This window comes from Nilaparvata lugens, chromosome 4 (genome assembly GCF_014356525.2).
Source record: "Nilaparvata lugens isolate BPH chromosome 4, ASM1435652v1, whole genome shotgun sequence".
Classification (NCBI taxonomy): domain Eukaryota; kingdom Metazoa; phylum Arthropoda; class Insecta; order Hemiptera; family Delphacidae; genus Nilaparvata; species Nilaparvata lugens.
Window position 1 is genome coordinate 50,843,997 of NC_052507.1, and position 15,511 is coordinate 50,859,507.

Sequence of the window (15,511 nt, forward strand, 5' to 3'; positions counted from 1 at the left end):
TATTGTGTTATTTTTTTACTCGCCCCCAGCCTTCAAGCACCCTTGATAAAACCTTAGGTGAATGAGTATGGCGAATCTTACTTATGACGACTAGACCCTCGAGTTGTTGTCTGCTTGTTTCTTTGATTTTCGACCATTACTTTCAATTGATTTCATCAATCAACTTTAGATATTTATTCTTTGGACCATTATACAAATAGAGTTTTTGTTGGCCAACGAAGTTCACTCCTTGAGGATATAAATCAGGTTAACGTTGCAAGTGCATAACATTTCTTAGTTGTATTTAGCATAACAAATGACAAATCAGCTGGATTATTAATTCCATGCAATGATGAAGGTAATTTAAGCCACGTTTACCCGGAGTTGTCAATTAAAGCTGCGTTTACACCAAAGTTATTAACAAAATGTTAATAACTTAATCCTTAATATCGGGGTACCGAGCTTCGCTCGTTATTTATTTATTGATAAAAAACACAATTCTTTAAAATGATTGGGGAAGGACTAATATGCAAAGCCCAAAACTGTTTCTACCCCGAGTTTTGATTTATACACTATTATTAGTCCAAAAATTAGGTTACGTTCCATACACTTGAATTCAGCTCCAATTTCCAGTCCAAACATTTGATAACAGAGAAGTTCCATTTTAGATTGTTTACAAACCATATTGAATAAAAAATAACACTCACTAATCATTTCTGTAAATAATGATTAACTTTGAAAATTCGGATATGCTTTAATTTAGAATGATATACCATGTTATGTTCAGTTATTTTACCTTTCAAACCTTGAGGTTTCTTTCTTTCAGGTCATGTTTATATTTTACAGCTGGCTATACGTCAGTTTATGAATTTCGGGGAAGAGATTTTTTGATTTTCCACAGACGCACTCGCTCACTCACTTTCACTATCCACAGACGACGAAAGTCTCAGATGTTTTTTCAAGGATGAATTATCCTTTCAATGTCCTTCAGGGTGTTTTCCCATAAATGAGACCTAGTGCAATGGAATTTTTATATTATAAACCTACTATGTTCCAAATTTCGTGAAAATCGTTAGAGCTGTTTTCGAGATCTGTTGGACATAAATAACTATGTCATGAACCACAAGGTTTGACATACCCCCAAACATCAGTTCCTTCTGAAGAGAAATATTTTTTTCCAACTTTAAAAACTAAAAGCGGATCAGACAGTTTTGGCTGACAGACTAAAAACGCTGAGGAGAGGTAGAAGTGGGGCTAGCATTCTAGTCTCCCCTCCAGCCAGCTAGTGGAAAAAGCTTTCCATTTTTCTTTCTGTATAATTTCACACACACTTTTTCATCGCCTACCTCCTGAGACAGACAGAGCTGACCCGTGGATGGACATCCCCTGGTTCTCCATTCAGACCATGGCAACTTAGGATGGACATCAACTGTATAACGGTATCGTTCCACATTCAATTTACTTTTTTTCTATATTGTTTTGATTTTAGAAATTCCAAATTAATTATAAATGAATAATGTTTTTTGGACTGTCAAATAACTTGTTTAAATAAAAAACTCAATATTCTGTCCAACACAATTCTTTGTAACGTTTTGAAAAATCATTGGCAACAAGTTTATTTTAATTTTTTTTAAATTGATTAAATGCTCAAAATTTCATAACCCTCCTTAATATTGTTATGTATTAGAATAGTTGTAGCATAACTAATTTTATAAAACCAAAATATGTTAAAATTCACATTTAAATCAAACAGAAATTTCTTCTTTTAAATAAAATAAATCTGACTCCTTGAATAAAAAAAAATGTTTTTCTTTCAAATTCCAAAAAACATCTAGTTGATAATATAAAAAAAACCAACTGCTTTTGCTCTACCATCAAATGCTACGCAACAACAATTTACAGTGTTCCCGTCTGGGAACTGGTGGATCGCCCCCTTTTATTACTCTTAACAAACAGGTCACCAATCATTTATTACAAATGATGGATACCACTGTTCAAAAATTTAATGTTTCAAATGGTGGAGGTTACGCCGAGCTTATTTCTGCATTACACAAATAAATTAATAAGGTAATAATAAAAACATTAAAGCAGATTAATCTAACGTTAAATGTTGGACTTTCCCCGTCCCTCAAATTATAGAATACATAAATGTTTGCAAAACTCAAATCAAAAGATCTTGAAATCAAATTAAATTGAATAGAGCTAAAAACTGGCGATTGATCAGTGAATTAACTCCAATAGCAAACCATTTTGAATGAATTTCTTATTATAGGAAAAAAGTGTATTGCTATTTCGAAGTAAGTTGTGTTTTCAATGAATGTTTTATTTCAATGCCAAGGCTATTAACTAAACTAATAATACTGAAATATTGAGTCCAAATGCTATATAGATTTTTATTTGAATTATTATTATATATATTGTCATTGAATAGCAGTCAACGCTATTGAGCGTGAGAAGAGTCATCCTACAGTTATTTCTTATTGTATTGATTTTTATTGCTTTCATTTGTTTCGTGCCTGACCTAGATCAATCATCCAGCTATACTGCATGTTATACATATATATAAAATGTATCTCGTTTTTATGAATTGTGCTAGGAAATATGTCCTCAACTACTCTAACTGACTTGCGTACTGTTCAAACTTAATTTGGAAACAGCAAAAAAATTATCGCAGGAATACAACCTTTACATTCCCGCTAACGCTGATCTTGAGTTTGTCCGCTCAAATCTTCGTCTTATTAAAGAAAGTTTCAATGATATCTCAAAATATCAGAAAAAGCGTGATAGAGCGATTCAATACATTATAGATCGAGTCCCTTCTTAACACCTTCTGCCAGCAAAACTAACGTATTTTTTCCCCCTGAACCAATTAAAACAAAGTCATGTACTCAAACAGAAAGTTTCACTACAGATTTTTACACTCAAACCGAAACAATTAATACCTATACGAATTCTTGCATCCCAACCGAAACACTTGAAAAAAATTCAGATACAGAAACCGTAATGGCTGACAGAAAGAGGCCTTTTATCACACCACCAACCTATTCTGCTTCACCACACGAAAACATACATGACTTTTTCGGTAGTTTTAATAGGACCTCAAAGACAAATTTATGGAGCTCAGAAGATTCCTTACTCTACTTACCATTCTATCTAAAAGGTAGTGCCGCTCACTACTTTGACACTATAAGTGACAGATTACAAACACAAAATACTTTAAATTACGAAAACGTAGGTCTACAAAAGGAAATGACAGAATACTTTGAACCAGTAGCACACATTGAAAAAATAGAAATCGAACTTGCAAACAGAAAAATGTCTCGTTCAGAAACAATACAGAATTACATGGCACACATACAATTTTTGTGTAGACAAATAGATCCACAAATGGGTGAAACGCGAAAAGTGAGGTACATAATGCGAGGAATTTTACCTCACATACTCGATAAAATTTGCATGTTACCAAATAACACAATGAAACAGCTCGAGGAACACATTCAAAAATACGAACTGTCCCAGTTCATGACTGATGATCGGCTAGGGATTACACAGCCTTTCGGCAAAACTTTCGAACAAATTCAAAAACCAGAAGTCCAAACCGAAAAAATGGAAAAACTAACAGAAAAATTGGAGAAATTAATCCAGCAAACTGAACACGTTCATTTATTGAACATGAAATGTCTAGCTAACAACAACCAACCAGAAACAACACAGAACCAGGGATTTCATGAAAATCAGAAAACAGGGTACCTCAACAAAAATAACAATCAAATCACAACTAGGAACCAGAATCCCAACCAACAGGCTTATAATAGATTCCATAACAGGGATTTCAGAAATATAAATCGCAGAGAACAGAACGGCTACAATAAACAGCCAAGACAGGAACAAGCGCACACCTCTGAAAATAAAACACCTTGTGAAATTTGCCATTATACCAATCACACAACAAAAGATTGTTTTCATAACGGTCTCACCAACCCAGAAGAGAAAAAGAAAGTAACGTGTGCTATATGTAACAAGCAGGTTCACAGCACAGATAGTTGTTATTACAATAAATTGAGAAATGCCAATTCAAAAAACGCATAAATAGGACATCCAAAAACACTAGCGTAGTGAATAACGGATGTCCTGTAAATATTAAACAAATTCAAGAGCGAAAGAATACTATGACCTACGCTCTAGCTGCATCAAAACAATCTTGTCAACCCGTCAACACCCAAAATGATAGTAGAATTATTACGTCATCACACGATACCAGACAGGAATGTCACGATGTTAAAAATAATGGAAAACACACATACGTGAAAAAACTGATAAATCTGATCTTCCAAATCATAAGCAAGAACCATTGAAACAGGTATGCAACACATACCCAACTAAAATTAAATCCCAAATACTACAACAACCCCTACGCATGGAAGATAATATGAATAAATTGAATTTGTCACACATTATTGACTACATAATGAACAACTATGCTTTCCCTATAGCAACTCAAATTCAGGTATTCAATGACCAAATCACACATGATTTACTTGACTCTGATGACGAATCACTACCACAATGGATAAGTAAAAATGTAACATTGCGCCACTTATGGATTTTTTTCAAAACTCACAAGCAAACCGATAATGCGACGATAGTCCAGCATAACGATTCAATTTTAGTAAGTGATAATAGAACAAGGAATTTCTATATCTATGATGGAACCACTGGCCCATTTAACAGAGGAATAACAAGATTGGCTGAAAAAAAAGTTCGACAATTATTACCTCAAGGCTCCAACAACTCACACCTGACTATCAAAAGAGTGATACGCATAGGAGAAAAGTCAATAGAACACAATCTCTGCGCAAATGTAGAAAATTTTTTGAATGTCTTATAATATTACTTGAAGTACAGAACTCTAGAAGCTTTCTCACAAGATGACGAAATAGCGAGCCTCAAAGATTTCCAACTCAATATGATACATATGAATATTCACTCGATAACAAACCGTTAAACACAATGGAAAAGAAACCGGAAATAATTCACAAAATAGAAAATCTGATACATCTAATACAAGACCCTCAATCATATTTGTCAAACAAACATCCTTCCAGCTCCAAAATCACCGAAGCATGCAATCAAAATAGATTCGGCTGTCCACATTAAAGCCATGTCAAATAAACGAAACATTATCATCCTTTTTGACACTGGATCAAATATATCATTAGCCAGAAAGCACTTGGTACAAGGAAATGTTATAATAGAAAAACCTGACATGATTTTGTACGCTGCAAATCAAAAAGATATTCCATTCCTTGGAATTGCAGAAGTTAAATTCTCAATTCAAGAAAAACTCTTTTCTCAATTATGCTTCATAGTACAAGAGTTATCGACAGACATAATCTTAGGAAATCGATTTTTGGAAGAAAATAATGTTCTCATTGATTTCTCTTGTAAGAAAATTATTTTGAACAAAGATCTAAGGCTACTTTCACATGATAGGAGACGTGCAACTTGAACACTGAACAGTGTTCACGTTTTTTTGTCGAAGTACATTGAGTCAAATCGTGTCTTTCACATGGTGACTCCTATCCAGGTACCTCGTTTTGTCACGTCTTTTCCCCTCGAGGCAAGCTGAGGCAAGATCTAACAACTACGCCGACGTTTGCTCAAAGTATGACTCATCACTTTTTCTCAAAGTCTAACTTCCTTAAAAATATAGATAGAAGATTTCTGATTTCGGATTTGGATTCAGCGACCCCAAATTCTTTAATGCGTAAGTCCCGTTTTCGAAAATATCCGAAAACAAGGAAGTTATGGCTGTTTTTGATAAAGCTTTCTATTATCATATAATTATACGGTTAAAACGAACAGGTACTGTACTATACAGTACGTAAGTACTGTTGCTATTATGATACAACTTACACTGTATTCGTGTAAGGAATTTGGTAGGATATTTATCTTGATTTCTGAAAATACCCCAAAATAAGGGAGTAAGATAACTTTGAAAAACCAAAGTTTTCCTGCCGATTGAAGAAACATTAAAATTAGTCTAAGACATATTATGTCTTAGACTAAAAACTTGTAACAAATATCAGATCACCATTCAAGCTATCAAGCTTTTCATAAATTTATTTGTCTCCTCATGGCAGAAGGTTTCCGCCCAACGTTTTCACTTAAACATTACTGTGATTAAATTGTGATAGAGCACATTATCGTATTGATCATCTAAATCCAGTTACATGTACATCGATTTTTGTAAAATTGATTTTCTACCGTTCCTATGAATTCTAAGAATTCTATGAATTCTTTATACAGGTTCAGCACAACTTCTTAAATAACATTATGTTTGCTTCAACAGAATTCATAAGGACGAAAAAACATCGAACAACAAAAAAACGCTTTCTGAGTAACTGGTTTTAACAAAGCATGGCTTCACAAAATACAGTACGATAATTTAGAATAGTTGGTACAATGGTTATGCTTTTCACATTATGGCAGCACTGTGCTTGCTCACTCACTTCTCCAGTTGACACTTGTTGACTTGTCACTGTTGTCAGTTGTTTACTTGACTTGACTTTGACACCTGTCATTACGCGATGTCTGAGTTTGATGTGGAGCTGTTGATTACTGCAGTTTGCAACCGACCTGCTCTTTGGGATAAAAGACTTGACATCTACAAGGACCGGAATGAAGTCGCCAAAAGTTGGATGGAAGTTAAAAAGAAATAGTCAATAATTGCTGGTAATTTAAAGTTATATTCAACGATTTGAACCTGATAAATTGGATTGTTGAATGACAACTGAAATTTAGTGAATTTTACTGTACAACATTCCTTTTCCTCCTATTTTATTGGGTGATGAGTGGAGATGATTTATGATTTCATATTTGGATTCATCTTTTCATAGTTCAATATTTTTTTGGAAAACTAGAACTTTTAAAAATTGAAAATGTTTATGTTTAAACTTCTCAGGTGTTCAAAAACTTCTTGAAACCTTTGCCTGTCCCTTTGTGAGGCAGGAGTATTATTATCTTAGTACGTTTACTATATAATCATATGATAATGGAAAGCTATATTAAAAACAGCTTCAACTCCCTTGTTTTCGGGTATTTTTGAAAATGGGACTTACGCTTTAAAGAATTTGGGGTCGCTGAATCCAAATCCGAAATCAGAAATCTTCTATCTATATTTTTAAGGAAGTTAGACTTTGAGAAAAAGTGATGAGTCATACTTTGAGCAAACGTCGGTGTAGTTGTTAGATCTGTTGGCTTATTTGTAAGATCCCCATGTGAAAGTACAGGAGAGCTGCAAAATATGAAATATGATCTTCAGTAATATGATCTTCCAGGAGCGAGGTCTCTGTCGTGTGAAACTGGCCTAACGATTCCCATGAGAATGAGTGAAGAGACAGTATCTCATTCCCATTCAGAAAGTCCAGTTTCTGTCGCGTATTCAGTTCACACAGAAAAAGATATTAGAATACAGCCTGCCGAATCATATCCTATTCCCTTGCTATTGTCTAATTTTCCAACAGACAATCAATTTAGGATTTTCAATCCTCAGCATAAAACCTTGTGCAAAGATAGCGACGTTTGTTTCCAAGTAAGAACAATCGCAATGCAAGATTATCAAATTGATGTTTTCAACATGTCAGGTAAAACTTTGATTTTTTCCAGTGGGCAATCACTCGGCACTCTCAGCGAGACAGCTTATACAGCGCAATTTTCGCCCATTGTTAATGAATCTGTTGTATCCAATACAGATTACAATGAATCTCAATCTATTCGGTTACCGACGGATGTAATCATAAAATCTCATGACTACTGAATTTTCAGTGAGAAACATCTGGAATGTACAAGAAAATGTGAGCTTGCATTTCACACCAAATGAGATGTATCTTAATAGAGAAAAAGTCAATTTCGTGATTCAGGAAGTCACGGAAACAGAAATGAAATTCATTGCCTATAATTTTTCACAAAGAATGGTTTCTTTAAAAATCAGAGCATGCATTGGATACATGAGTATTCAAAGCTCAAATATCAATGATATTAAGAAAAGTATTACAGAGAATACTATAACACAGGATCCTCTCATTGAATCAGTATATAACATTCAAGAACAAAACAAAGAAAAGAAAAATATGGATATTATAATTCATGATACTCAATAGATTGATGTAAATCCCAACTTGAAGGGAACAGATTATAAAGATTTTGAAAAATTAATTACGAAATACACAGATGTATTTTCGAAACATAAGTATGATATTTCAGTGTCAACTCTTGAACCAGTAACAATCAACCTCACAGATGATACACCTATCTTTTCGCCTCCATATAAACTAGCTACTAAAGAAAGAGAGGAAATGGATGAAATCCTTAAAGGACTTCTAAAAGCAAACGTAATCGAAGAAACCAAATCGAACTATGCCTCACCCGCATTTATAGTGCATAACAAGAATAACAAGCCTCGTCTTGTAGTAAATTATAAAAAACTCAACAATAAGATTCTAAAAGATAGATATCCTCTTCCAAATCCTTCTACAATATTGGAAGCCTTAAGTTCTGCAAAATTCCTCTCAACCCTGGATGTAACTTCAGCCTTTCATTCCATGAGAATAGCTGAAAATTCGAAACACCTCACAGCCTTTAATACACCTCTAGGACTTTTTAGTTTCAAATGCGCTCCTATGGGGTTGAATTCATCCCCAAACTCATTCATGAGAGGAATGACACACTTATTTTCAGACATCTTGTAAAAATCCGTTCTTATTTACATTGACGATATCTATATCATGTATTCTACACTTGATGACCACAAGAAACATCTGGAAGAAGTGTTAAGAAGACTTAGAGCAGCAAATCTGAAATTAGACCCCGAAAAATCCAAAATTTGCTATAAATCATTGAAAATTCTTGGGCACATGGTATCAGACCAGGGAATTTCGCCACTTCAGGAAAATGTAGTCTGCCAAGATGTAATAGACTATGTTAAATCTTGCCCAACTTGTCAAATCTCCAAAACGAGCAGAGAAAAGCCAGTAGGGCTACTGTGCCCAATAGCAATCACGGATCAGCCCCTAAGCACCGTCTGTATTGATGGGGTAGGGCCCTTATCGCTATTGGGTGGCAGATATAAATATATTTTTGTGGCACTGGACTGCACAACACGGTTTGCGTATTGTGAACCAACTACTGCGATAGACGCTAAACATACAGCAACTTTCATTTTGAATTTCGCCTCTTTGTATGATCTACCCAGAACTATTCATACCGACAATGGTACAAATTTCAAAGCAGAACTTATCAAAGAGATGTGTTTATCACTTGGAGTTTCCCAAAAATTTGGATCAAGTTACATGCCCACAACTCAGGGGGTAACAGAACATTATAATGCCATGCTTGTTACAATGCTTAGGTGTTATTCGAACATTAAACAAAATAACTGGCATTCCAATATTCGTCACGTCTGTTTTGCTTATAATATCTCAAAGCAAAGTTCTCTGGGTTATTCTCCTTTCTACCTACTCCACGGTTTCCATCCACTAAGCCCATTAGACATAGCCTTCCTGCCGAGTGCAATCGAGCAAGACAGGATGCATGTCCTCAATGAGCTAGTGGCAATCAGAAAAAGTTTGCCTGAAATTATGAGTAAGGTTCAGGAGAAACAAAAAGAAACCCATGACAAGAAATACAGAGACTTGAGTATCCAACCAGGAACAAATGTTCCAGTTGCCTACCCTCAAGCACAACCAGACTCCTGTAAAGAATTGAATCAGGACCTTTCAAAGTCACAAAAAGATTGTCTCCTCAGAACTTCAAAATAATTATCTCGAGGCGTGGACAACCATTCCACGAAATTGTACATATCAACAGGTTGAAGCCCTACTATGAGAGAGACAACTTTGATAGAAATGAAAATTAAAATGTTTAATAATTATGTGATATTCCGTTGTAAATTTTATTGAAGAATAAAATCAGTTCCAAATAATTATATATTGTAAATTTTGTCAACAGATTAAGAACTTTTCTACTGAGCAGTAACAGGGCGCCAACCTGCTGCAACAGATAAGCGACTACACTGCGCCTCCTTCCCAAACTGCAGATCGAGTAGGACTTGGATTATGAGACCAAGCCACTACAGAATCACGGATCGGCGACTACGTGAATGACGAGTCGCCAGAGAGCCGGCGATCAAGTAGCACTTGGACTACGAAACTAAGCGACTTCAAAAATCACACGGATCAGCGACTACGTGAACGACGACGAATCGCCTGAGCCGACGAACGAGTAGGACTTGGACAGCGAAACCTAGCTACTCCAAACCCGAGAGACCCGTGCGATCAGCAACTATGCGAACAACGAGCCGGTGAACGAGCGGTCAATGCAACAATCACACAAGTAAATTTAGTATAAGTATGTTTAAGTATTAATTTATTTCATTTTTATCTTTCTTTTCAAGTTTTATCTTAGCCTAAATATTGTAGGTCAATTTTATTAAGTAATATTTAATTTTTTTAAACATTAATTGGTATATTCATGATTATTGACTGGACATTTCTTGTATATAATAATTATTATTATTATTCATATGCAAGTAATAATGAGTGAATAATCAATTATATATGAATGTATTGATGAGTGATAGTGAATTTCACTACATAAGAATCTATCCAGGTAGAAATTAATTTTCAGAAACCCAACAAATAGGACACATTTTAAATTAGAAAAAAAATATTATGGCTGTATATATGTTTTAAATTACAGTGGCGAATCTTCAATAACAATAATAAATTAATTAAATTGAATTAAAAATAAATAGTAATTCTAGATGCAGAACAAATAATCAATATAAACTTATCATAAATAGCTTATTATCAACTTTGAGAAGCCAGACCCCATCGCTCAGTCATGTTTCCTCATACCCTCTCCCTAATGTCTTTATAATGTAGTGCTGTATTCTAAATGCCTCACGTTGCGAGCCAAATTGTGTGGTGCTCTTCCTGGGGAGTTACTATCGCCTCCAAGGATAGACACACGTATAATGAATCTTGCACTGAGTCACCAGTATTGAGGTTAGAAATTTTGAAAATGCATGTGTGGACGCTGAGTGAATACCAGACTGATTGAGTCACTACAAGATTTGATACAATTGTCTGAATCGCGGGAGGCATAAACACTTGCTCACCCTTGATTCTTCTTATGACAGATTGTATAATGATAACAATTTTTAAAAGTAGTGTAGCGGTTGCTAAACACTGAATATGGATATCTTAAAGCTATTACCTGTGATGGAACAGCATACAAAATCATACAGGTCGAGCAAAAGTCCTGATGTAGATAATTTATGGGACTGCATCTCTAATAAGTTCCGAAAGATTAAGATAGGGTACTAGGACCAGATATCGTTCGGAATATATTTTGAGAACAGAGTCTTGTCAGGTTTTATGCTCTATTGTAGGAAATTATATCTCCAGCTGCATCTGCTATACAGTTGACGAATTCGCTCCCAAGTTGAAGTTGGTAACATATAAAAGCTGATATATGAGCAGGTAAGGACAGAGAATAGATAATCTCGATCTGACCCCACACACTACATCCACTTAGATCTGTTCCAATATCCAGGTTGATTCAATTATTTTAATGATCGTACTTGATTGGTTCTTGATAATATAGAATGTGTCAGACACAATAATTGACAGGCTTAAGAGATAATCAAACTCAGAAGACGAATTGGAAATATAATATAATAAAATATATAGTTTGACAGTGCAGATATAAAGCTTGAATTACAGATTGAGAATAATTTAACATTGATAAAATGGTTAGAAGTTTGCTTGTGCTTGCATGATACCAAGCATGATTCAACAGAATTTTATAATTGACAATTTAACAGTTTTGTGAAAAATAGTGAAAATAAATTATAAAAGATTTTTAAAATTGCTCGGGTCGTGGTTCTGGCAGCAGAGGATAGTTAATCAACTACAAGTTCTTTTAAATTCTATACCAGATAAAATCTAGGATCTTAATGGTTATAAGTGCTTGTTGGCATGACCATTACTTTAACAAAGAAAAATTTTATATTTTCTGCACTGTTATTTCTTTCAAAGCAAAGATTGGGGCCCCAAAATATAAAACTCACGTGAATCCTCTTGGCGGTCGTGGTTCCTTTAGATCAAATTTGTTTGATCGGTGGCTGGTCCAGGCTTCGGTTTCAGCATGTGTGGAATTTTAATTAAATACCTCCTTCACCAAAATAATTAGGGAATAATTAAATTTGAATTTCTAGAATTATCGATTGATGAAATAAATTATAAAATAACAAATAAAATAGCCTAAAATATTGGCTCACAGATGAAATATACAAAAATTGAACAAAATTTCACTAATGTGTCTTTGGTAACTTTTCAACAAGGTCTTAGCGGTGAGGATTTTAAAATGGAAGTGACTTGTCTTCTTCTAAGCCTTTGGCTAGAACCTTTTCTCTGAGAATCTCTGTGTAATTAATTTGCATGAAAATTTGCCATTGGTAGAATGATTATGACGTAGACATGATGTCAGTGGCAAGCAGTAAAATATAATTCCTTTGGTTACAATAATAACTTAATTTGTATAATTTTTTAAACTGCTTAATTCTCTAGATACAGTTCCTCTATGCAGTGTACATGCACTAGCATATATGATAAGGCAGGTTTGTTGTCTGATAACAGATTAACATATGATGTTTTCAAACGATCATCCTTTTTGACACTGGATCAAATATATCATTAGCCCGAAAGCACTTGTACAAGGAAATGTTATAATAGAAAAACCTGACATGATTTTGTACGCTGCAAATCAAAAGATATTCCATTCCTTGGAATTGCAGAAGTTAAATTCTCAATTCAAGAAAAACTCTTTTCTCAATTATGCTTCATAGTACAAGAGTATCGACAGACATAATCTTAGAAAATCGATTTTTGGAAGAAAATAATGTTCTCATTGATTTCTCTTGTAAGAAAATTATTTTGAACAAAGATCTAAGGCTACTTTCACATGATAGGAGACGTGCAACTTGAACACTGACAGTGTTCACGTTTTTTTTGTCGAAGTACATTGAGTCAAATCGTGTCTTTCACATGGTGACTCCTATCCGGTACCTCGTTTTGTCACGTCTTTTCCCCTCGAGGCAAGCTGAGGCAAGATCTAACAACTACGCCGACGTTTTGCTCAAGTATGACTCATCACTTTTTCTCAAGTCTAACTTCCTTAAAATATAGATAGAAGATTTCTGATTTCGGATTTGGATTCAGCGACCCCAAATTCTTTAATGCGTAAGTCCCGTTTCGAAAATATCCGAAAACAGGAATTATGGCTGTTTTTGATAAAGCTTTCTATTATCATATAATTATACAGGTTAAAACGAACAGGTACTGTACTATACAGTACGTAAGTACTGTTGCTATTATGATACAACTTACACTGTATTCGTGTAAAATTTGGTAGGATATTATCTTGATTTCTGAAAATACCCCAAATAAGGGTAAGATAACTTTGAAAAACCAAAGTTTTCCTGCCGATTGAAGAAACATTAAAAATTAGTCTAAGACATATTATGTCTTAGACTAAAAACTTGTACAATATCAGATCACCATTCAAGCTATCAAGCTTTTCATAAATTTATTTGTCTCCTCATGGCAGAAGGTTTCCGCCCAACGTTTTCACTTAAACATTACTGTGATTAAATTGTGATAGAGCACATTATCGTATTGATCATCTAAATCCAGTTACATGTACATCGATTTTTGTAAAATTGATTTTCTACCGTTCCTATGAATTCTAAGAATTCTATGAATTCTTTATACAGGTTCAGCACAACTTCTTAAATAACATTATGTTGCTTCAACAGAATTCATAAGGACGAAAAAACATCGAACAACAAAAAAACGCTTTCTGAGTAACTGGTTTTAACAAAGCATGGCTTCACAAACAGTACGATAATTTAGAATAGTTGGTACAATGGTTATGCTTTTCACATTATGGCAGCACTGTGCTTGCTCACTCACTTCTCCAGTTGACACTTGTTGACTTGTCACTGTTGTCAGTTGTTTACTTGACTTGACTTTGACACCTGTCATTACGCGATTCTGAGTTTGATGTGGAGCTGTTGATTACTGCAGTTTGCAACCGACCTGCTCTTTGGATAAAAGATTTCACAACTTCCATTCAAGGGTGGCTTATGAGCAGACCCACAACTATAACAAATACAACAAAAAAATTCAACATATTATCCTCTTAGGATTCTAGTGATATTCACAACAAATATAGATTTTCATTATTTGGTGTTACAGGTTTCGACTCTTTGTCCGGGCTTTTACATATATTTGGTTGAGAACATGACTAACTTCGGTGACTTAACAATTGTCTACCACTTGATTTGAGCAATTCCTTTTGTATGCTTGGTAGGTTGTGTACAAGCAGGGTTACACTTGATGTGATTTTTATTTTTTATCAATGCTGATTACAAATGCTGTATTTTTAAGATTATTTTTGCTGATTTGAATTACATTCATGATATTTTGATATAACAATAATAAATTTCATATTTGAGGACAATAATTTCATTTTCTTGAGTTTTTTGGAGATACATTTATATAACATTCAAAACATGCACATTTTCCGTGCAATTTAACATAAATAATATATTTTTGGTTACATTTTTATTTATACTCTCACATTAAAGACCTCTCTCTTCGGTTATGTCGAGTGAGTAAACGTGTGTCAGTTCGGCTCCGTCTTCTAACAGATATTTCGTAGGGTTATACAGTTCAATTCACTTCAAATTATACATCTAGTTATTCAGTTTCTCGAGCTTAATTCAATAGTGAAATTATATTTTTGATTAACTCACACTCTTTTTATTTATCTTGAAAAAACATTCCTAAATCTTCAGTTCACCTTCTCGCCTATAAAAGTGTAAATCCACCTAACGGTACACGATGGGTCGACCGAATAGAGGCACACCGAAGAATGAGGTCAATGCTCCAAAGCCAGCTATTTCTGGAGCATTGTCCGAAGAGACCCTCCTCATTATTCGACAGCAAATCGAAGAGTCTGTCCACAGTGCTGTATCAATGGCTGTGAAATCTATTTTCGAGGAACTTCAGGCATTGAAGGAGGAGAACAAACAGCTGCACGATAGAATTCGTGAGCTGGAGGTGTCTTGTCACCTGAAGGTCGACGACCTCGAGCAATATGGGCGCCGACATTCTATACATATTTTTGGGATCCCGGAGAGCGACAAAGAAGACACGGACCTGCTGGCGCACGATGTCTTTAACAAGAAGCTGAACGTGCCCGTGACTCTGGCGGATGTCAACCACTCGCATCGCGTTGGAAGGCGTCAACCACCTCAACAAGGGCAAGCTAAACCCAAGGACCGACCCATCATAGTTCGACTCTGCAGCTACCGGACCAGGAAGATGATCTTCGACGCTAAGAGGAAGCTGAAGGGTTCCGGCATCACCATTCGCGAGGATCTGACTGCGGAGCGTCTCAAGAT

General features: G+C 34.9%; 1 protein-coding gene across 1 annotated transcript in view; it reads left to right on the top strand.

Moving 5' to 3' along the window:
- Positions 1 to 6,569: 6,569 nt before the first annotated feature.
- Positions 6,570 to 15,511, top strand: part of LOC120351067 (BRISC and BRCA1-A complex member 2-like) — a 58,364-nt gene continuing 49,422 nt past the window's right edge. The window contains exon 1 of the mRNA XM_039427016.1: positions 6,570 to 6,675. Coding sequence (XP_039282950.1) covers positions 6,570 to 6,675 — 106 coding nt within the window. The remainder of the gene's footprint in view (positions 6,676 to 15,511) is intronic.